Source organism: Eubalaena glacialis, chromosome 14 (assembly GCF_028564815.1).
Source record: "Eubalaena glacialis isolate mEubGla1 chromosome 14, mEubGla1.1.hap2.+ XY, whole genome shotgun sequence".
NCBI lineage: Eukaryota > Metazoa > Chordata > Mammalia > Artiodactyla > Balaenidae > Eubalaena > Eubalaena glacialis.
In genome coordinates this window covers 29,688,288-29,705,668 of record NC_083729.1, presented here as the reverse complement: position 1 = coordinate 29,705,668, position 17,381 = coordinate 29,688,288, and the positions used below count along the sequence as shown (strand labels likewise).

Below are 17,381 nucleotides of genomic sequence, written 5' to 3'. Positions count from 1 at the left end.
ACCACATCAATCAGCTATAAAAAAAAACCCCATTTTTTTTAGTGACAAAGAACATCTATGAATGGAAATGATCTATGATTAAGGGAAACATGTTCATTGTATTATGAAAATCTTATTCATCCTGATGATACTTTTTAGTCTGCTTGCCTTATTCCCCCATCATGACAGTGGATTTGCCTATTTTCCTTTGTAGTTCTGTAAATTTTTTACTTTATCTATTTTGAGGCTACATTATTAAGTCCATATAATCTTAGGATTATTTTATCTTTCTGTTGAATTGAACCATCTATAAAATAAAGAAATTCTTTCACTAGAAAAAAAAAGGAAACTGAGGCTCAGAGGGTTATGATAACTTGCCCAAAGTCTCACATTAATAAGTGGTAGAGCCAGGATTTAAATTCAGATCAGAGGAACCCCAGAGTCAGAGTTTTAGCCCCAGTGCTTATTCACATTCATAAAATGCTTTATAGTTTTCAAAATGTTTTTTAACATGTGTTTGTAGACACTATCCTAACAACCCCAAGAGTAGGCAGGGCAGATGCTACCATCCCCATCTTACAGGTGTCTAAAAAGAATAAAGGCAAAGTGTGCCTGTCCTACAACTTACTGATGGTTTAAAACCTGAGCTGCCACTATTTACAATAGCCAGGACATGGAAGCAACCTAAGTGTCCATCGACATGAATGGATAAAGAAGATTTGGCTCATATATACAATGGAATATTACTCAAACATAAGAAGGAACAAAATTGAGTTATTTGTAATGAGGTGGATGGACCTAGAGTCTGTCATACAGAGTGAAGTAAGTCAGAAAGAGAAAAACAAATACCGTATGCTAACGCACATATATGAAATCTAAAAAACGGTACTGATGAACCCAGTGGCAGGGCAGGAATAAAGATGCAGATGTAGAGAACAGACTTGAGGACACAGGGGGGGAAGGGGAAGCTGGGACGAAGTGAGAGAGTAGCATTGACATATATATGCTAACAAATGTAAAATCGATGGCTAGTGGGAAGCTGCTGCATAGTACAGGGAGATCAGCTCGATGCTTTGTGACTACCTAGAGGGGTGGGATAGGGAGGGTGGGAGGGAGACGCAAGAGGGAGGGGATATGAGGATATATATATATACATATAGCTGATTCACTTTGTTATCAGAAACTAACACATCTTTCCTGCGGCGTCGGAGGCGAGTTGAGGCGGAGGCAGGCTGCAGCTGCGAAGGCGTCAGCGGTGGCGGCGGCGCCATGGCAGGGCTCGCAGGATCCCTGCTGCCTTGGTGATCCCGGGCTGACAGCCAGAGACCACAGCGGCTCAGCTCCTGGAGAGCGAGGGTTGAAGAAAGCAGAGGGCAGCCGCCCGTGCCCGCTGGCTCCCATTAGGTCGGTTCCTGCAGCGGTGCCCGGTGGCCTTGGCGAAGGCCCTGTCCAGCAGAGATCATGTATTGCCTCCAGTGGCTGCTGCCCGTCCTCCTCATCCCCAAGCCCCTCAACCCCGCCCTGTGGTTCAGCCACTCCATGTTCATGGGCTTCTACCTGCTCAGCTTCCTCCTGGAACGGAAGCCTTGCACAATTTGTGCCTTGGTTTTCCTGGCAGCCCTGTTCCTCATCTGCTATAGCTGCTGGGGAAACTGTTTCCTGTACCACTGCTCCGATTCCCCGCTTCCGGAATCGGCACACGACCCCGGCGTTGTGGGCACCTAACAGCCAGCCCAGTTAGCTTTCCAAGGAAGCAGAAGACGGGAGGGGAGGCACTGACATAGGTCATAAAGCATTGGAGTTTCAAATCCCGCGGCCCTGCGGGTGCCACATTCCTAATGGCGCCTTTTTGGCCTGTGACGTTTTATCCTTATAATGTGAATAATAGCACTGACCGGTGCTTTTATCGTAGAGTCCTGTAGTCGTGGGTGGTCTTGTGGTTGTGTGTGTTCTGTCCCCATCTTGGCCCCCGACTGGCAGGATGGCCACCCCCCTCGCCTCATTCCCACGAGGAGCCTGCACCCATCCTGGTCAACTGCCCCAGCATGATCCGGGCAGATAAAATGCCAGTCTCATTGTCACCTCTGTGACCCTTCCTTGTCAGGGGTTCCTCCCTTCTCAGAGTGTTACTGACTCCTCCGTCCCTCTCTTGGCTTCCTGTTAGTTCTCTTTAGCCCTTTCCTTTTTTGGGGAGCACCTGTCCAAGACAGGGCTCAGTTTTGCACTTATCTCGAATATAAAGAGATTGCTGATGCCCGAGAGCCTCGCTTTTTCATCCTTCTTCCCTGGCCGGCAGGCTAGACAGAATTGTGTCTTGACTGCTGTCCACAAATCTTCAGTATTTTCCCCACTTCATTTTGAAGGAAGAAGTAACAGATACATGTTGCTCTTTCACCTGGGGGTCTGGGCTCCTGCTCAGCAGCCCAGCTTCGCTTCCTTTGCCCTTCCTCCTGCCTTTCTCAACTGTCGCAAGGAGGGGGCCTCATTTTGTCTCCCATGCATGCTCTGCAGGATTGACGTGTGGTGTGTTTACGTAGATCTAGCGGTCCCCAGCCGAGTGAATGGGAGAGTATTGTGTGTTTCATAACAGCCACGATCCCCTGATAGGTGTTTGGATATTTTTTGGTGTGGTGTGCCGTGCCTGCGCTTGTGTGTATACGTACGTGTACAAGTACATGTGTAAATCCTTTTTAAAGAAGCTTTATCGAACGTGTTCTGATTTTGAGGTGTAGCAATAGCTAGCTTGTAGGGGCCGCTACAGTTGGTATTTAGTATGGGGATTGCAGAGTGACCAGCACACTGGACTCCGAGGTGGTTCAGACGAGACAGAGGGGAGCAGTGGCCATCGTCCTCGTGCCAGGAGCTTCTCCGGTCCCGCGCGTATAGACTGTATACGTTATGAAGAATACACGGGAAGACTTTGTGACTGTCACTTGCTTTTTTCTTTTTCTGCGCTTCAGTAAAAGTGTTGGCAAATGAGACTGTCTCCTGGCCCCTGCCCGCTGGGGATCAGCATGATTGTCCTTCCAGTCTAAACCATCCATCTTTCTCTTGCCTGAAGGGGGAGGGAGGTGGGCCAGGCAGAGGACAGAACTGGAGGCAGTCCATCTAGGGAATGGGACTGCGAGGCCACACTTGTGGAACATTTGGACTGCTATTCTGGAGCTTTTATTTCTGGTGTGTTCATTGCACAGCTGTTTGAAATGTTTAATAAAGCTTTATAAACTTTAAAAAAAAAAAAAAAAAAAAAAGAAACTAACACAACATTGTAAAGCAATTAAACTCCAATTAAGATATATATATATATATATATAAACCTGAGCTGCACTGGTCAGGGAAATGGGATGGTAGTTAAAGATACTAAAATCTACATAACTTAAATTGATTGATTCTGATATTACTTAATTGCCTATACTCTGGAACCTCAAATATGTTACCCTGTGCAAACCACACTCTCTGTGGGTACACCTGATCTGCTCTATAATCATCATGACTTGTGAGACTGCCCGCCCATCCACAGGGGCTGGCTTGGCTCCCATGTTCATAGCATGTGAAACTCTCCCATCTTTTCCCCACTGTCACTGATGAGAACAGGGTGCACGCCTGATCCAGAGAAGCCAGTTAATTTCTCTGTGTGGCCAGAACGGAGGGACATGGGAAAACTGAGCACTGGTGGGAGAGAGACGTGTAAGGGTGGGAAGGGAGGTTGGCAACTGAATTGAGAAACCGAGAAACCAGGTCATGGAGAAGGAAGAATGAACAAATCAGTCAAGAAAAGAGAAGCAGAGCTGAGAAACAAAGACAACACCTCTTCTGGATTCCTAAAGTATTTCCAGTATCTGGTTCCAATTCTCTCTGGAGGCCCGACGGCTTTCCTGACACACTAGCTGGAGTTAGGTTTGGTTGTTTGCATCCCAAAGTGTCCTAAGTGAAGCTCCATTTCTAGCTGATGGAGGAGGACTGAGGAGTGGAAAGAGCTGGCCGACGCCAGGGTGATCATGTGTCTGGGGACGACCTGTGGAGGCCATGGGGGAAGTCTCTGCTTTGGAGTGATAGCCATTGTATAAGTAGAATGAGGCAATTGCTTGGGACTGCTAGGGATATAAAGACTTGTTATATCATCGCAGGACTCAGGTGGTAAAGGGGAGGAGGCTTTTGATCATCTACAAAGCACATGAATATAACAAAAAGCAATCAGGTGTGCACTGTACTCTTTTTCTGTTTTCCCTTCTTTGGTTACTATGGTAGTGGGACCAAGCTTTATGGTGGCTTCTTGCTAGACACTTTTCTATATATTACAATTATGACGAGTCTAGAGAACACTGAAGTACCAGGATGAGGGGTAACGCTGTAACTAACATCTGTGTCATGCTCTACACCTTACAAAGTGCTTTTGCATTATTATAGTGTTGTGATTCATGGAGCATCTATTGTATATCAGGTGCTCTGTCAGGGTTTTTTATATAATAGCTCTGATTCCCCCAACCACACCCAGAGGGAGGTATTCTCATCCTTAATTTACAAATCAGGAAACTGAGGATCACAGAACCTAAATGACCTGCCTGTAAATATTCAGACACCAAGGTTTGAAAAATGCCTTTGGGCTGCATTTTGCATTCCTATTGCCATGTAATGATACTTTCCCTCACTCTTCATTTCACTCCATTCAGTCATAGAGATGAGCGGGAATACACTTTCATAAAAATATTCATGATTAGGTCATGGTAATGGCAAGGGAAGTATTCAAAAATAATTGAGAACTGTAACATAGAAATATAGAACGACTCAATGAAGTCAAGGGTGAAAGTATCAGATTAATTCCATTTGATTCTCTCTGGCAGAGGTGAGAAATGAGACTCTCACCAATTTTAATTTATCTATTTAACAAATTCAACAAATACTTATTGAATGCTTGTCTACTACATGCCAGGTATTGTGTAAGACACTGGAGATAGAAGTTGGAAATATATGGATACAATTCATAGTCCTAATGGGCTCTTGAACCAGTGGGGAGACAGATTTATAAACAATCCCAGAGTAGTCTCTTAAGAGCACTGAGGGAGGTAGGATATTTTACAGGGAGCAATAGGAATTTAAGTAAAATGTGTATAAAACGTTTGTTTTCACTGGGGGGTGCAGATCAGGGACACTGAATGTATCACAGAAGAGGTAGTGAGGAGTGACCGGGGTGTCAAGGATGAGTAAGAATTTGTTGGTTGGACAAGGAGGTATTGTTAGCATGCAAAAGATCACCGTCTTTTTTTTTTTTTTAAACAGCATTTCTATTCTTTCAGATGACTTTTTTTTTTTTTTTTTGGTCGCACTGCCCAGCTTGCGCGATCTTAGTTCCCTGACCAGGCCAGGGATTGAACCTGGGCCATTGCAGTGAAAGCGCCAAGTCCTAACCACTGGACCATCAGGGAATTCCCAAAAGATCACCGCCTTGTTTCAAGAATTCGTGTGAAGGAGCAGAGTTCGGAATTTTCAGAGCCGGTTCCTCTACTAGTCTGTGAATCCATTTTTTCTTGGGATGAACATGGGCTAGAAGAGGGAGGTGAACAGCAATGAAAGGTGCTTATTCAAACTCTGCTACTGTAGAATTTCCTGTCCTGAACTTACCACATGTAGCTCTTGTGCATGCAGGTGCGTGTGAGTGTGTGTGTGTGTGTGTGTGTGTGTGTGTGTGTGTACTCATCTTCTTGTGCTTTTCTTCCATCTGCTATTTGAGGAGGGAGTACAGCAACCACTGTGATGATATATAATCTGATAAAGTGCTAATTATATTTCTTTTTCTCTTGCCACGATTAATCCGTATTTCATTAGTAAATTTCACATTATATGTATGATACTTATAGATATTTTTGTTTACATGTTTAATTTCCATATCAGCTCTGTGTTCCTTTAAATGCATTTCTTTGGTTAAACAGTTGTTGTTTCCAGATGGAAACATATCCATCAGTACACTTTATTAGAAATTTAATTTGGTTGTGGATTTCATCAATCAGTAAATAAATGGTCAATTCATATTTAACAATTTAAAAATAACTGCATAATAATTGCACTAAAATGCTCAGTAGTATCTTTTTGCATACTCTGAGCATTGCTTAAAAGAACATTTATTCAGACAAGAAAGTTGTTGGGTGTTATAAAATATCTGGAACAATAGCATGAACTTTGTGATTTCTTAAACACTCAGGTTTTCCAGATCAGTGAGAGCATCTAATGCAAAACTGATTTAATGTGACATATTTTAATGAATGCATTATCAATTGGTGACTAAAGACCATGTGAATTGATTTGTCCATTTGCCCAACACATTATAGGGCAGGCTACTAAATGCATATAGATCATGCATTGGTAAAGACAGGCTGCTTTCTAGATGTGAAGGTTATGTGTGTTGTGGCCAACATAGTCCCAGTGGGAACCATTCTTGGAAATTATAATTGAGTCAGTGGGATATGTTATTAGTTTTAAAAGTAATTAATTTACATAAAGTCTCAGGAAAATATTGAATGCAATATAATGCAGAACCAAGGCTGCAGTGTTGTTAGATGTGAAAACAGCCCCTGGTAACTCAATTTGCACAGTTTGACACAAAAAGGCACCAGCACAACTACATGCCTGTGATGTGGGATCATAAATGAATAAATACTTTAATTGGTAAGTATGGGTAAGACCTGAAAATACTTCATGGTCATCCCAGCCCTTCCGTGAATTGCTGATCATGTGAGAAGGCTTTAGTTTCCTTTGGGGAGAATACTGAGGGAGAAGGCAATACAGACAGCATAGTTGGATCCTGATGGGTTTCATTTCATTCCTCATGGTATTAATACCAACAAGAAGTGGTTTTTATAGTAGTACTGACTTACTACTTATCCACCTGGGTTGACATTGTCAGTGGATGACACTGGATTAGTATTTTATTTTTTTAATCACTAACCTGGATAATGCAATTATGAGCATTATCAAGTTTGCAAACAGCACCAAGATGGCAGGGCTTAACACCTCAAAGCTCACACACAAAGAGCACAGTGTAACCTTTTGAGTCAAGGAGAGCACTTCCAAATCCTCTTCAATGATCTGACGATAGTCTGTGGCTTATCACTGAAATGAGAAAGTACAGGGTGCTACCTTCTGTAGAACCTGTTGAGCTGTAAGAGTTACCTGGATGACGTTTTGTTCCAACTCAACAGCTTTGCACTAGCCAACACACAATAGACAATAAAGCATTATCAAAAACTCTCAAACTGGCTCCAGGATGTTGGCTGTGTTTTAGCAGGCCTATGAAAATCTCCTCTCCCTCACAATTCACTTCATTCATAACACTTTGTCTTAGAAATTATAAACTTATTTGTTGAATTTACTAGTTCTATAAGCACAGGACTAAGTATATCTTTTAAAAAATTTATCAATATATTCCCAGTGTCCAACACTTAACATGTGTTCTCTATTACTTGAAGAATAAATGAACCAAATTTATATTTAGTGACTCTTCCACAGAAGTCCAGAATTCATCTTCATCAAGGGCTCCATTTTAAGCCTGAGCTGTGCCAGTTACTGGGTTCAGACACATCTGGACTTGTCCTTTTGGAGGGTGGGAGGCACACAGGAATCTATGTCTATTTTATTGAGTTAATGTGCATGGGAGGAAGAGGAATGAAAATATGGCCCCCAAACCTCCTGTGTGGAGCATGATGATGAAAGGGGGCAGGAAGTGAAGGACTGCTTTCCATGAGGGCTCTGTGAGTTATGTAGACACACATGGTGTATGACATAAGTGGATGAGAGACGATCATCCCATTGCTCCTAGGGCCACCCTGGCATCTCAAGGGTTGGCATCTTTGGGAGGGCACAGGTGTCACAGACATGAATATACTCATGAGAGGAGCAGTACCATTGATAGAAGAGACACATTTAATGAAGTGGACATCAAATGGAGGGCAGAAGATAAGAAGAACGTGGCAGGATGTGTACTTCACTGACACCTTCCTGATCCCAAGAGACACTTGGGCATTCCCAGATACAAGCAGAGAAGGATTTATCCCTTTTCAAGTAGATGGGGGTAAGAGCCAATGAGATGTGCATTACTGCTGCTTCAGTGATGCCATCTGCACCCATAGGTTCAAGAGGCCTGGAAAAGCTTAGGTTACATTTCTATCAGGAAATTTTTTATATTTCTCCAGCTCATTGATTGGCGACCCTTAGTTAATATCTCCAACTGACACGTTTAACTTTATCTAATTGTCTTTCAAGCTTCTGGTCAAAAACTAAGCTTCTGGGTTGGATATTCCATGAATCACAGAAAATCCATTCCTAATTTGTCAGGTGGATGTTCTGAAAGGAGAATTGATAGCTCTGGATTCATATTCATCTAGTCTGTAGACTGTGGGTGTGAACACCTATCCTCAACTGGGGAGCCCCAGGGGGGCAATGTTTGTGTCTTATTCACTTCTGAGTCCTCAGGGCCTCGCCCCATGTCTGGCACAGAGGACATGTTCAGGAAATATTTCATGAACAATGTTTTATTTAACTTGAAAGGGCAGAGTACACGTAAGTTGAATTTCAGATAAAATTATTATTTTCATGGACAAAGAGAAAGGAAAAGCAAGTGAGGGTCTCAACAGATCCCACAATGCAAGGTTTCTGAATTCTTCTTTTTCTTAATTCAATTTCTCACCTTTCAGCTTCCACTCTAACAGCTGCTACTCAGACCTGCTCCCACGTGTGGCCTTGAAGACACCATGCTACCCGTCAGCTGGGTTCGTGTTACCAGGCAATGCAGCTCAGGCAGGGTACATTCTGAAATGTGTTTGGTGTCCTTTTCCTCTAAGTGCCATTCTTCATATTAACAAGGTGAATTGTGTGGGACAAGCTCACTGAGATTTGTAGACTGAAATCTCTGGCAGGAGGTAGGGAAGACACCTGACCACAGCACCCTGCTTATTCTCACTCAGTGTCATCTCCCTCCCTCAACATCACCCGAGCCTACATCTCCCGCTAACTTGATTCTTTTCTGAGAACATTGGAACATCACAGACTGCCTGATTCTGATGGATACTTTGAAGTCCTTCTAGAATTCAGATAATAATTGCTGAAAAGAGTAAGGAGTGAAATAACCATGCAAAACCCCATAGGTTTCATTGGCGTAGTTAAGCCTAAAGTATCAGTATAAGAAATGTGTCCATCTTCTTCCAAAATTGTGATGGTGTCATGCTGCCAACATGGTTGGTCAATGGGAAGGACCATATGGGCTGTATGCGCCACTGAATGCAGCACACATGGGCAGTCCCTCCAGAAGGAACACACCATAAGGGGTTGACTGGGACTCAGTATTGACTAGTTCAATACTGGTTTTATTTTCTTCCCAGTGATGTGAGTATTCAGGCAGTGGTGCCATCCCAAGTTATGAGTGTCATGCTCCACTCTGAGCCAAGTATTGGATGAAGATTGATTTTTTTCTTATCTTCAGTGTCATAGTGTTTTAGCTGAATTAAATGGATAGTTCCCTGTTCCGTTTTTAGTTCTATTTACATAAAACATTTCAAGTAGGAACACTGTCATGTGATACTTTTCTTGATCAAGATATGTAAATTAATTCAATTAATTTATTTATCCAGTCAAGACATACTCATTGAGTGCCTACTATGTGCCAGATCCTCTTCTAGGCCCTGGGAACATGCCAGTGAGCAAATCTTTAAAAAGTTCACATTTCTTTAATTCAGGTTTATTCCAGTAAAGTTAAGTTTCCACTGTTTAAAGATATGTAGGCTCTTACAGATGGCCAACAGGCACATGAAGAGATGCTCAACATCGCTAATTATTAGAGAAATGCAAATCAAAACTACAGTGAGGTACCACCTCACACCAGTCAGAATGGCTATCATTAAAAAGTCTACAAAGAACAAATGCTGGAGAGGGTGTGGAGAAAAGGGAACCCAAATACACTGTTAGTGGGAATGTAAGTTGGTATAGCCACTATGGAAAACAGTATGAAGGTTCCTCAGAAAACTAAAAATAGAGTTGCCATATGATCCAGCAATCCCACTCCTGGGCATATATTGGACAAAACTATAATTCAAAAAGATAATGTACCCCTATGTTCATAGCAGCACTATTCACGATAGCCAAGACATGGAAACAATCTAAATGTCCATTGACAGATGAATGGATAAAGAAGATGTGGTACATATATACAATGGAATAATACTCAGCCATAAAAAAGAATGAAATAATGCCATTTGCAGCAACATGGATGGACCTAAAGATTATCATACGAAGTGAAGTAAGTCAGAAAGAGAAAGACAAATACCATATGGTAGCACTTATATGTGGAATTTAAAATATGACACAAATGAACTTATCTACAAAACAGAAACAGACTCACAGACATAGAGAACAGACTTGTGGTTGCCAAGGGGGAGTTGGGGAGGGGGAGGGATGGAGTGGGAGTTTGGGGTTAGCAGAATGGATAAAGAACAAGGTCATACCATAAAGCATAGGGAACTATATTCAATATCCTGTAATAAACCATAATGGGGGGCTTCCCTGGTGGCGCAGTGGTTGAGAATCTGCCTGCCAATGCAGGGGACACGGGTTCGAGCCCCGTTCTGGGAAGATCCCACATGCCGCGGAGCGACTAGGCCCGTGAGCCACAATTGCTGAGCCTGCGCGTCTGGAGCCTGTGCTCCGCAACAAGAGACGCCGCGATAGTGAGAGGCCCGCGCACCGCGGTGAAGAGTGGCCCCCACTTGCCGCAACTAGAGAAAGCCCTCACACAGAAACGAAGACCCAACACAGCCATAAATAAATAAATAAAATTAAAAAAAAAAAATCAAGGAAAAAATGCTGACATAATTTAAAAAACAAAAAAAACCCATAATGGGAAAGTATACAAAAAAGAATGTATATGTATGTATAATACAGCAGAAATTAACACAACATTATAAATCAACTATACTTCAACAAAAAAAGATATGTAGGCTCTAACATAGCAGGGTCTTATATCGTAATAGGGTTTTGGCTTTATTTTCTTATTGTTTACTGTTCCTGTAGAAATATTGACAATATCTTAGGTTTACCCCTCCTCCTTCCTTCCCTTCCTTTCCTTTCTTTTACTTTTCTCTTTCCTCCCTCCCTCTCTCCCTTCTTTCCTTCTTCTTTTCTCTTTCTGGCAATATTAGTCTAAGTGTCACAAGCCCATAAAAGACAGTGACTGACAATTTAATAACAGAGAATTAAGGCCTTGAGATGTCACTAGAAAGTAGGAAGATAGGAAGTGAGGGATACAAGTGCATGCTCATGTAAAAAACATCTCAATGGTCTTAGTGATGTGGTAGCTGTTAAATGGAAGGGCCATCTGATCCTTCCTTTCTGAGATGTTCCTATCTTGAATCTGCCCGTCAATTAGCATCTACAGACACATGCATCTTTCTTGACAGAGAGCACGTGATATGGTGAGACAGATTGACAGGGACCAGGTCTGACTTTAACTGTAGGCGATGTTGCTATTGTATAGCCCTCTCCTGGGGGCGGGGGTGGCGAGGAACACGGACATGACGTGCAACATTGATTGATTCTGAGAAATTGCCCAATAAACCCTGACTACCACAGGTGGTATGCAGAAATACGTTTCTCTGATTTCTGGTTTCCGAATCATCATACCTTTCTACTCAGAATGCACGCTCTCCTTTCACTCGGTCCCTTTGTTGCCTCTGGAGTCCATCTGCAGAGCTGGCCATCGCTTTGGAGGAAGATGAGCAGCAGGATGCTAGGCTGTGTGTTTGCTTCCTGGAGAAACATGACCTGTAGAAGACATGGTCCAAGAGTAAGGAATTTGACTGCTCTCAAGGCCCAGAGGGACCAGAGGCTCTGCCTCCCGCTCTCCCTGGAAGTCCATTGACCAGATCCACCTCTTCCATGCTGTCGCCACTGCTGACTTGAGTCCTTCAACCACTGCAACAGCTGCTGGCTTGGCAGAAGTGACATAGGTTTTGCATACACTATTTGTGATTCTTGGTGAAGTTCATATTTCTTTACCATATTTTTTTTTTGTTACTGTCTTTCCTCATTTAGTTTGAATACTACTTCAGGTTTGGGATTGTTTTAGTATTTGCACATTTTAACAAATATGAACTAAGCTGTCAGTCACAAGAGGAAGAAAATGAATCAGTTTCCGCCTATTTTCATCTATTTACTTGTTCATTTGTCTTTAGTTCAGTCAGCAGATATGCATTGAGCACCTATTTCATGCCATCCATTGTTGTAGGTATGGGGATATAGCAGTGAACAAAATAGACATTTCCTGCTGTAGTATTTCAGAAAGGGGAGATAAATAATAAACAAATAAGCACACGATATGCCATATGGTGATAAGTGCTATGGAGAAAAATCCTGCAGGAACAGGCAGTTGCAATTTTAAACAAAGAGGTCAGAATGACCTTTCTGGGAAGGTGATATTTAAGCTCAAAAATTGAATAAGTAACTGTACTTCCCATTCTGCCTGCAATTCATTGTCTCCAATCTCCAGAGCAATTCAGACTCTACCTTCTCTACAAAACCCAGCCCCATCAGTGGTCATGTTTACACTTACGCTAAGAAAAGTATTTTTTGATTAACTGAAATTCAAATTTAACTGGGTGTCCTGTGTTTTATCTGGCAACCTTAGCACCCCAATGCTTACCCCAAGCTGGAAATATTCCATCTCTCTTTTGAGCTGCCATGTCATTCTCTTCTTTTAAGGCACAACTTGGGCACTCATTATAACTCAGCAGTTACTTTATCAGGCTAGCTAAGCATTCCCTTGAGAGTCAGGGAGTAAAGGCAGAGAAAACGTGGTAAGATTCAAGACAGGGAGGTTCCAATTGCAGAAAATCGGGTCATAAAGGCCCAGAGTACAGCAAATTCCTAGGGAGATATTTGGAGAGCGCCAACATGAGGAAGTATTGTTAAATGGGGGCGGAGAAAGTGCCAAAGTCAACTTCAAAATTAGCTGGGTTTTAGCAGATGAACAAGGATAGAGCTTGATACCGAGGCAGAAAGTTTGCTTTTTCTTTCTTTAAGGAGCTGACCTTGCCAGAGCTGGGGTGAAGCATTTATTTCACCCTCTTTCTTCCCCTCAGCAGGGACCTGACACATATGCTCAACTACCAGGAACAGAGGAACAGTGGCAAGTGCACACACCTGCTGGCCCTGCTAATTACCAAACGCCCCCCAGGATGAGGGCATGGGCTTAACATCTGGGCAGAGGTAGCTGACTGTTAGAACCAGAGAATGTTGGTGTTGCAGTTCTTACAGATACCTGGATCATTAATCAGAGAAGTAGTGCTTTGTACCTGGGAAGCAGGGCCAGAGAGAGTCTTTTACTTTCGATTAGTGGGTGTTTGTTACAAAAAGAACATAAACAGATTTTCTTAGCTTTCCTGCAGTAGAGAACATTCGCACCTTGGATGAGCCTGATGTGAACTCATCTATATTTAGGTAAAATTTGTTGCCTGAAACGTTAATGAAAGGTGCACTTGCCAGATTGCATCCTCTATAAATGACCTCAGTACTTCTATCTGATCATATTGTGCACCTATTGATTTTAAACCCAGGCACTTTGATAATGTGGGCAAAGTAGTGACTGTTAAAAGGCTTCCAGAGAACACTATTTAACTATTTCCCTTTCCTTTTTACTATGCCCTATAGGCTTGTCAGGTTTTTTCGAATTTATTTACTGTTGGAGGCATAATGCAAAATTTTAAAGCATTTTCTCCATGCCATTGTCTCAGGCAGTGTGTTAAGGACTCCATAAAAATGATCTCATTTAACAACTCTATGAGGAAGGAAATTCCTCCCCCAAATTTACATAGGAGGAAACTGAGGCTTAGAAAGATGAAGAGATTTGACTAAGGTCTTGCCTCTTTCCATTGGTCTGGCCAGCCTGCCCGTTTTGATGCTTTTGCAGTTATACAGGAACGACATGCAGAGGAGGCTGTTTCTTGGCGCTAACCTCAGAAGAGGGATATTTTGACGTTCCTCCAATTTTGACTGTTTGTCACACCTCAAGTTCTTTCCTCACTCAGCTGATTTGTGACTGGGACCTCCTCTGCCTCCCTGGGGCTATGGGTCAGACCTGTGGCCTGTGATTTCTAGGAAGAGAACTCATGTTCAGTGCCCTGGAACACATGCCCACTATCACCATGTACAAGGGAGTCATATCAAGATCAGGTTTGAATTTTGAGGTTAAACAAAAGTCATTGTTTTTTTTTTGGTTCCATGCATACATTTCTTTATTGATACTATTTTATGTTATATCATAAATATAGTAATTTTCTATTTGTCTACACTGCAGATATTTAAAGGATTTTGGTAGTTACTTTAGCATAAAGAAAAATAGGAACGTCTGTCTTCCATTCATGAACCTGAACATAATTTCCACTTTTAAGATAATTAAAAGGAAGTATATTTCATCTAGGTGTCATGGTTAGAAAACAAAAAGCAACAACAGCCCTTTTAAAACAATCCTCCTCAGAACAGTGTCTCTATTGAAGACATAATCCAAAAAGAACCTTGGTTATTTATCTGCTGCCCTCTGAGGTAACAACTAGAGTTTAAGATTTCCTTGGAGCAAGTGCTAATCACACAACTTTTATTCAAGTGTTTAAAAATCAACACAAAACTATCCTTTTAGAAAATATTTGGGACTTATTTAAACCTCTTAATATTCAGTGGGGCTGAAGAGATTTAAAATCAAGGTGTTAGAGGGACTTCCCGGGTGGTCCAGTGGTTATGAATCCGCCTTCCAATGCAGGGGACACCGCTTTGAGCCCTGGTCGGAACTAAGATCCCACATGCTGCGGGGCAAGCCCGTGGGCTCGAGGGCCGGTGCGCCGCAGCTAGAGGGAAGCCCGCACATGGCGGCGAGGATCCCACGTGCTGCAACTAAAGACCTGACGCAGCCAAATAAATAAATAAAAAATAAAATATATATAAAAAAATAAAATCTATCTAAGTGTTAGAGTACAGTACTGTAATGGTAGATACATGTCACTATACCTTTGTGTATAATCCATAGAACGCCAAGAACGAATCCTAAAGTAAACTACGGACTTTGGGGGATAATGGTGTGTCAAGGTAGGTTCATCACTTATAACAAATGTATCCCTCTAGTGGGGGATGTTGATAATGGAGGAGGCTACACCTGGGGGGGGGGGTGCAGGGGGTATATGGGAAATCTCTGTACCTTCCTCTCAATTGTTCTATGAACCTAAAACTGCTCTAAAAAATAGTCTTTCAAAAAAAAAAAAAAGGAAAAAAATCAAGATGAGACATTGCACTGAGTAGTCCTTCCCCAAATGTGGGCTAAGACCACCAGCATTCAAATTATAGGGGCTGCCTGTTAATAATGCAGGTTTCTAAGCCCACCCATGCCTATTGAACCAGAAGCTTTGTTTTTTGGGCCCAGAAATCCAAATTTTTAGAAATTTTTAAAGTTGATATTTTAAGTTTTTTTTGTTGTTGTTGTTGTTGCTGTTTTTTCCATTTCCCTACCATACTAATGTTTGAGAGCTACTGGAGTAGAGAAAGAGGCCTAAGCTTTATTGTCTGTCAGACCTGAACCTTGACGCTGTCATTTTGTAATAGTATGACCTTACGTAAATACTTAACTTCTTGGTGTTCTGGTTTCCTCATCTGTAAAACGAGAATAATAGTATTTTCCTGGGAAGATTAGACATCATGTGTAAGAACCGCCTAGTATAGTCCTGGCATTATTGTAAGCATTTAACTGTAACAGCTACTATTATTAGTCATGCATCACCGGGGTAAAATAGCTTCTCCTGACGCCAACAGAACTGAGTCTCATAATAAATCATTTAACACTTTCCATCAATTAACTTTCAAGGAGTTACTTGAAGTAGAAGAAAGCAATTGATTGAATGGAAGAATGAGTCACTTCAGAAAGGTCTTTCTTGAAGCTGTGGGCAGTTGCGGCTTGAGGGGTGCTGTCTCCTAGAGCAGTGCTTCCTAAACCTCAGAAACCACCAGAAACTCCCAGGGTGCTTGTTATCCATTCCCTGCTTGCCAGATCAGACCTCTGGGGTGGAGAACCAGAATCTGAATATATGATAAGCTCCTGAGTTGATTTTTAAGGAGCCAGGGAAGCTTTTGTTCATAGACCAACTCTGGGAAAGCACAGCCTGCCATACACAGTTGATGTACTGATGTTATATAACTCTTTTCTTCCTTCCAACCCAAACACTGAGCCCAGGGAATATGATTTCTAGTAGTAGTAGTAGTGGTAGTGGTAGTAGTAGTAGTACTACTACCACTACTACTACTACTAATAACAACATTTACCAAGCCCTTCCTGTGAGTCAGGCATTGTTCTAAACTTTAAGTACATTAACTCTTTAATCCTCATAGCCATACTCAAAGATAAACATTATAATTATCTATATTTTACAGAAAAAAAATGTAGGCACCACTGTCAAGCACAGAGAAGGTCTGAAGTGAGAGGGCTTTACCTCTTCAGCTTAAATGAGCTTAAATGAGGATCATTTGAATGATCCTTCTGCCAGTTGGGATGAAGCGACAGGTCTGGAGCCAGGCCGGCCTCTGGGCGGATGAGTGTTGGGGACAGAGAGGCCTGGCAAACAGCATGTGGTCCTGGAGCAGTGTTATCAGGTAGCTTGGACTGGATGGTGGTTAGAGGCCCTCTCCCATCGCACTGTAACATGCTGGCGTGTTGTGGGAATCATGGGGAAAGCACCAGGTCTGTGCTGTGTTTAGTCCCTAAAAGCACGGCTGTGTGGGAAGCAAGTCTCTCAGGCTCAGCACTATACTCCTGTCAGGAAACACAAGGAACTTCCTGCTTGGAATCCCCCATAGCTCATTTCTCAGGCCTTGGAGGCCATTTCTTGGAAGTCCCGGGGCCCAAAACTCCCTTTTTTTCCCTATTACATGACTTTCCCTTCAAAAACGGTGGACACTGGGGATACGCTATACAGGACAGAGAAATATAGCCATTATTTTGCAATAACTTTAATTGAAGCATGATTTAAATCTATAAATATATTGAATCACTATGTTGTATACCTGAAACTAATATAATATTATAAATCAACTATACTTCAATTTAAAAAATAGTAGGTATTCCCATCTTCAGTGTTCCTGAAGATAAGCACACAAACTCTTTTCATTATAACCTTTTTTATTAATCGTCAATAAAAGGAACTAGGAAATGGTAGAAATCAAATCTAATGAGCACAGTCACATTGCAAAGGGGTCAAGAATCTCAGGTTTTTCAACCCAGTGGATGTACCTGGGATTGTTCCTCTTTCTCATAGACTCCCCAGATCAAGTTCTCCTCTTTTATTCATTATCTCACCAAACCTCTACAGTCCCTCAGCCTTCAGGTGCTC

At 42.2% G+C, this 17,381-nt stretch overlaps 1 protein-coding gene across 1 annotated transcript; it reads left to right on the top strand.

The window, feature by feature from the left end:
- The first annotated feature begins 1,184 nt into the window (after positions 1-1,184).
- LOC133105070 (bladder cancer-associated protein) lies at positions 1,185-3,215 on the top strand. Its single transcript, XM_061210960.1, has one exon. The coding sequence runs from the start codon at positions 1,441-1,443 to the stop codon at positions 1,702-1,704; it is 264 nt and encodes an 87-aa protein (XP_061066943.1). The 5' UTR covers positions 1,185-1,440; the 3' UTR covers positions 1,705-3,215.
- The last annotated feature ends 14,166 nt before the right edge of the window (positions 3,216-17,381 follow it).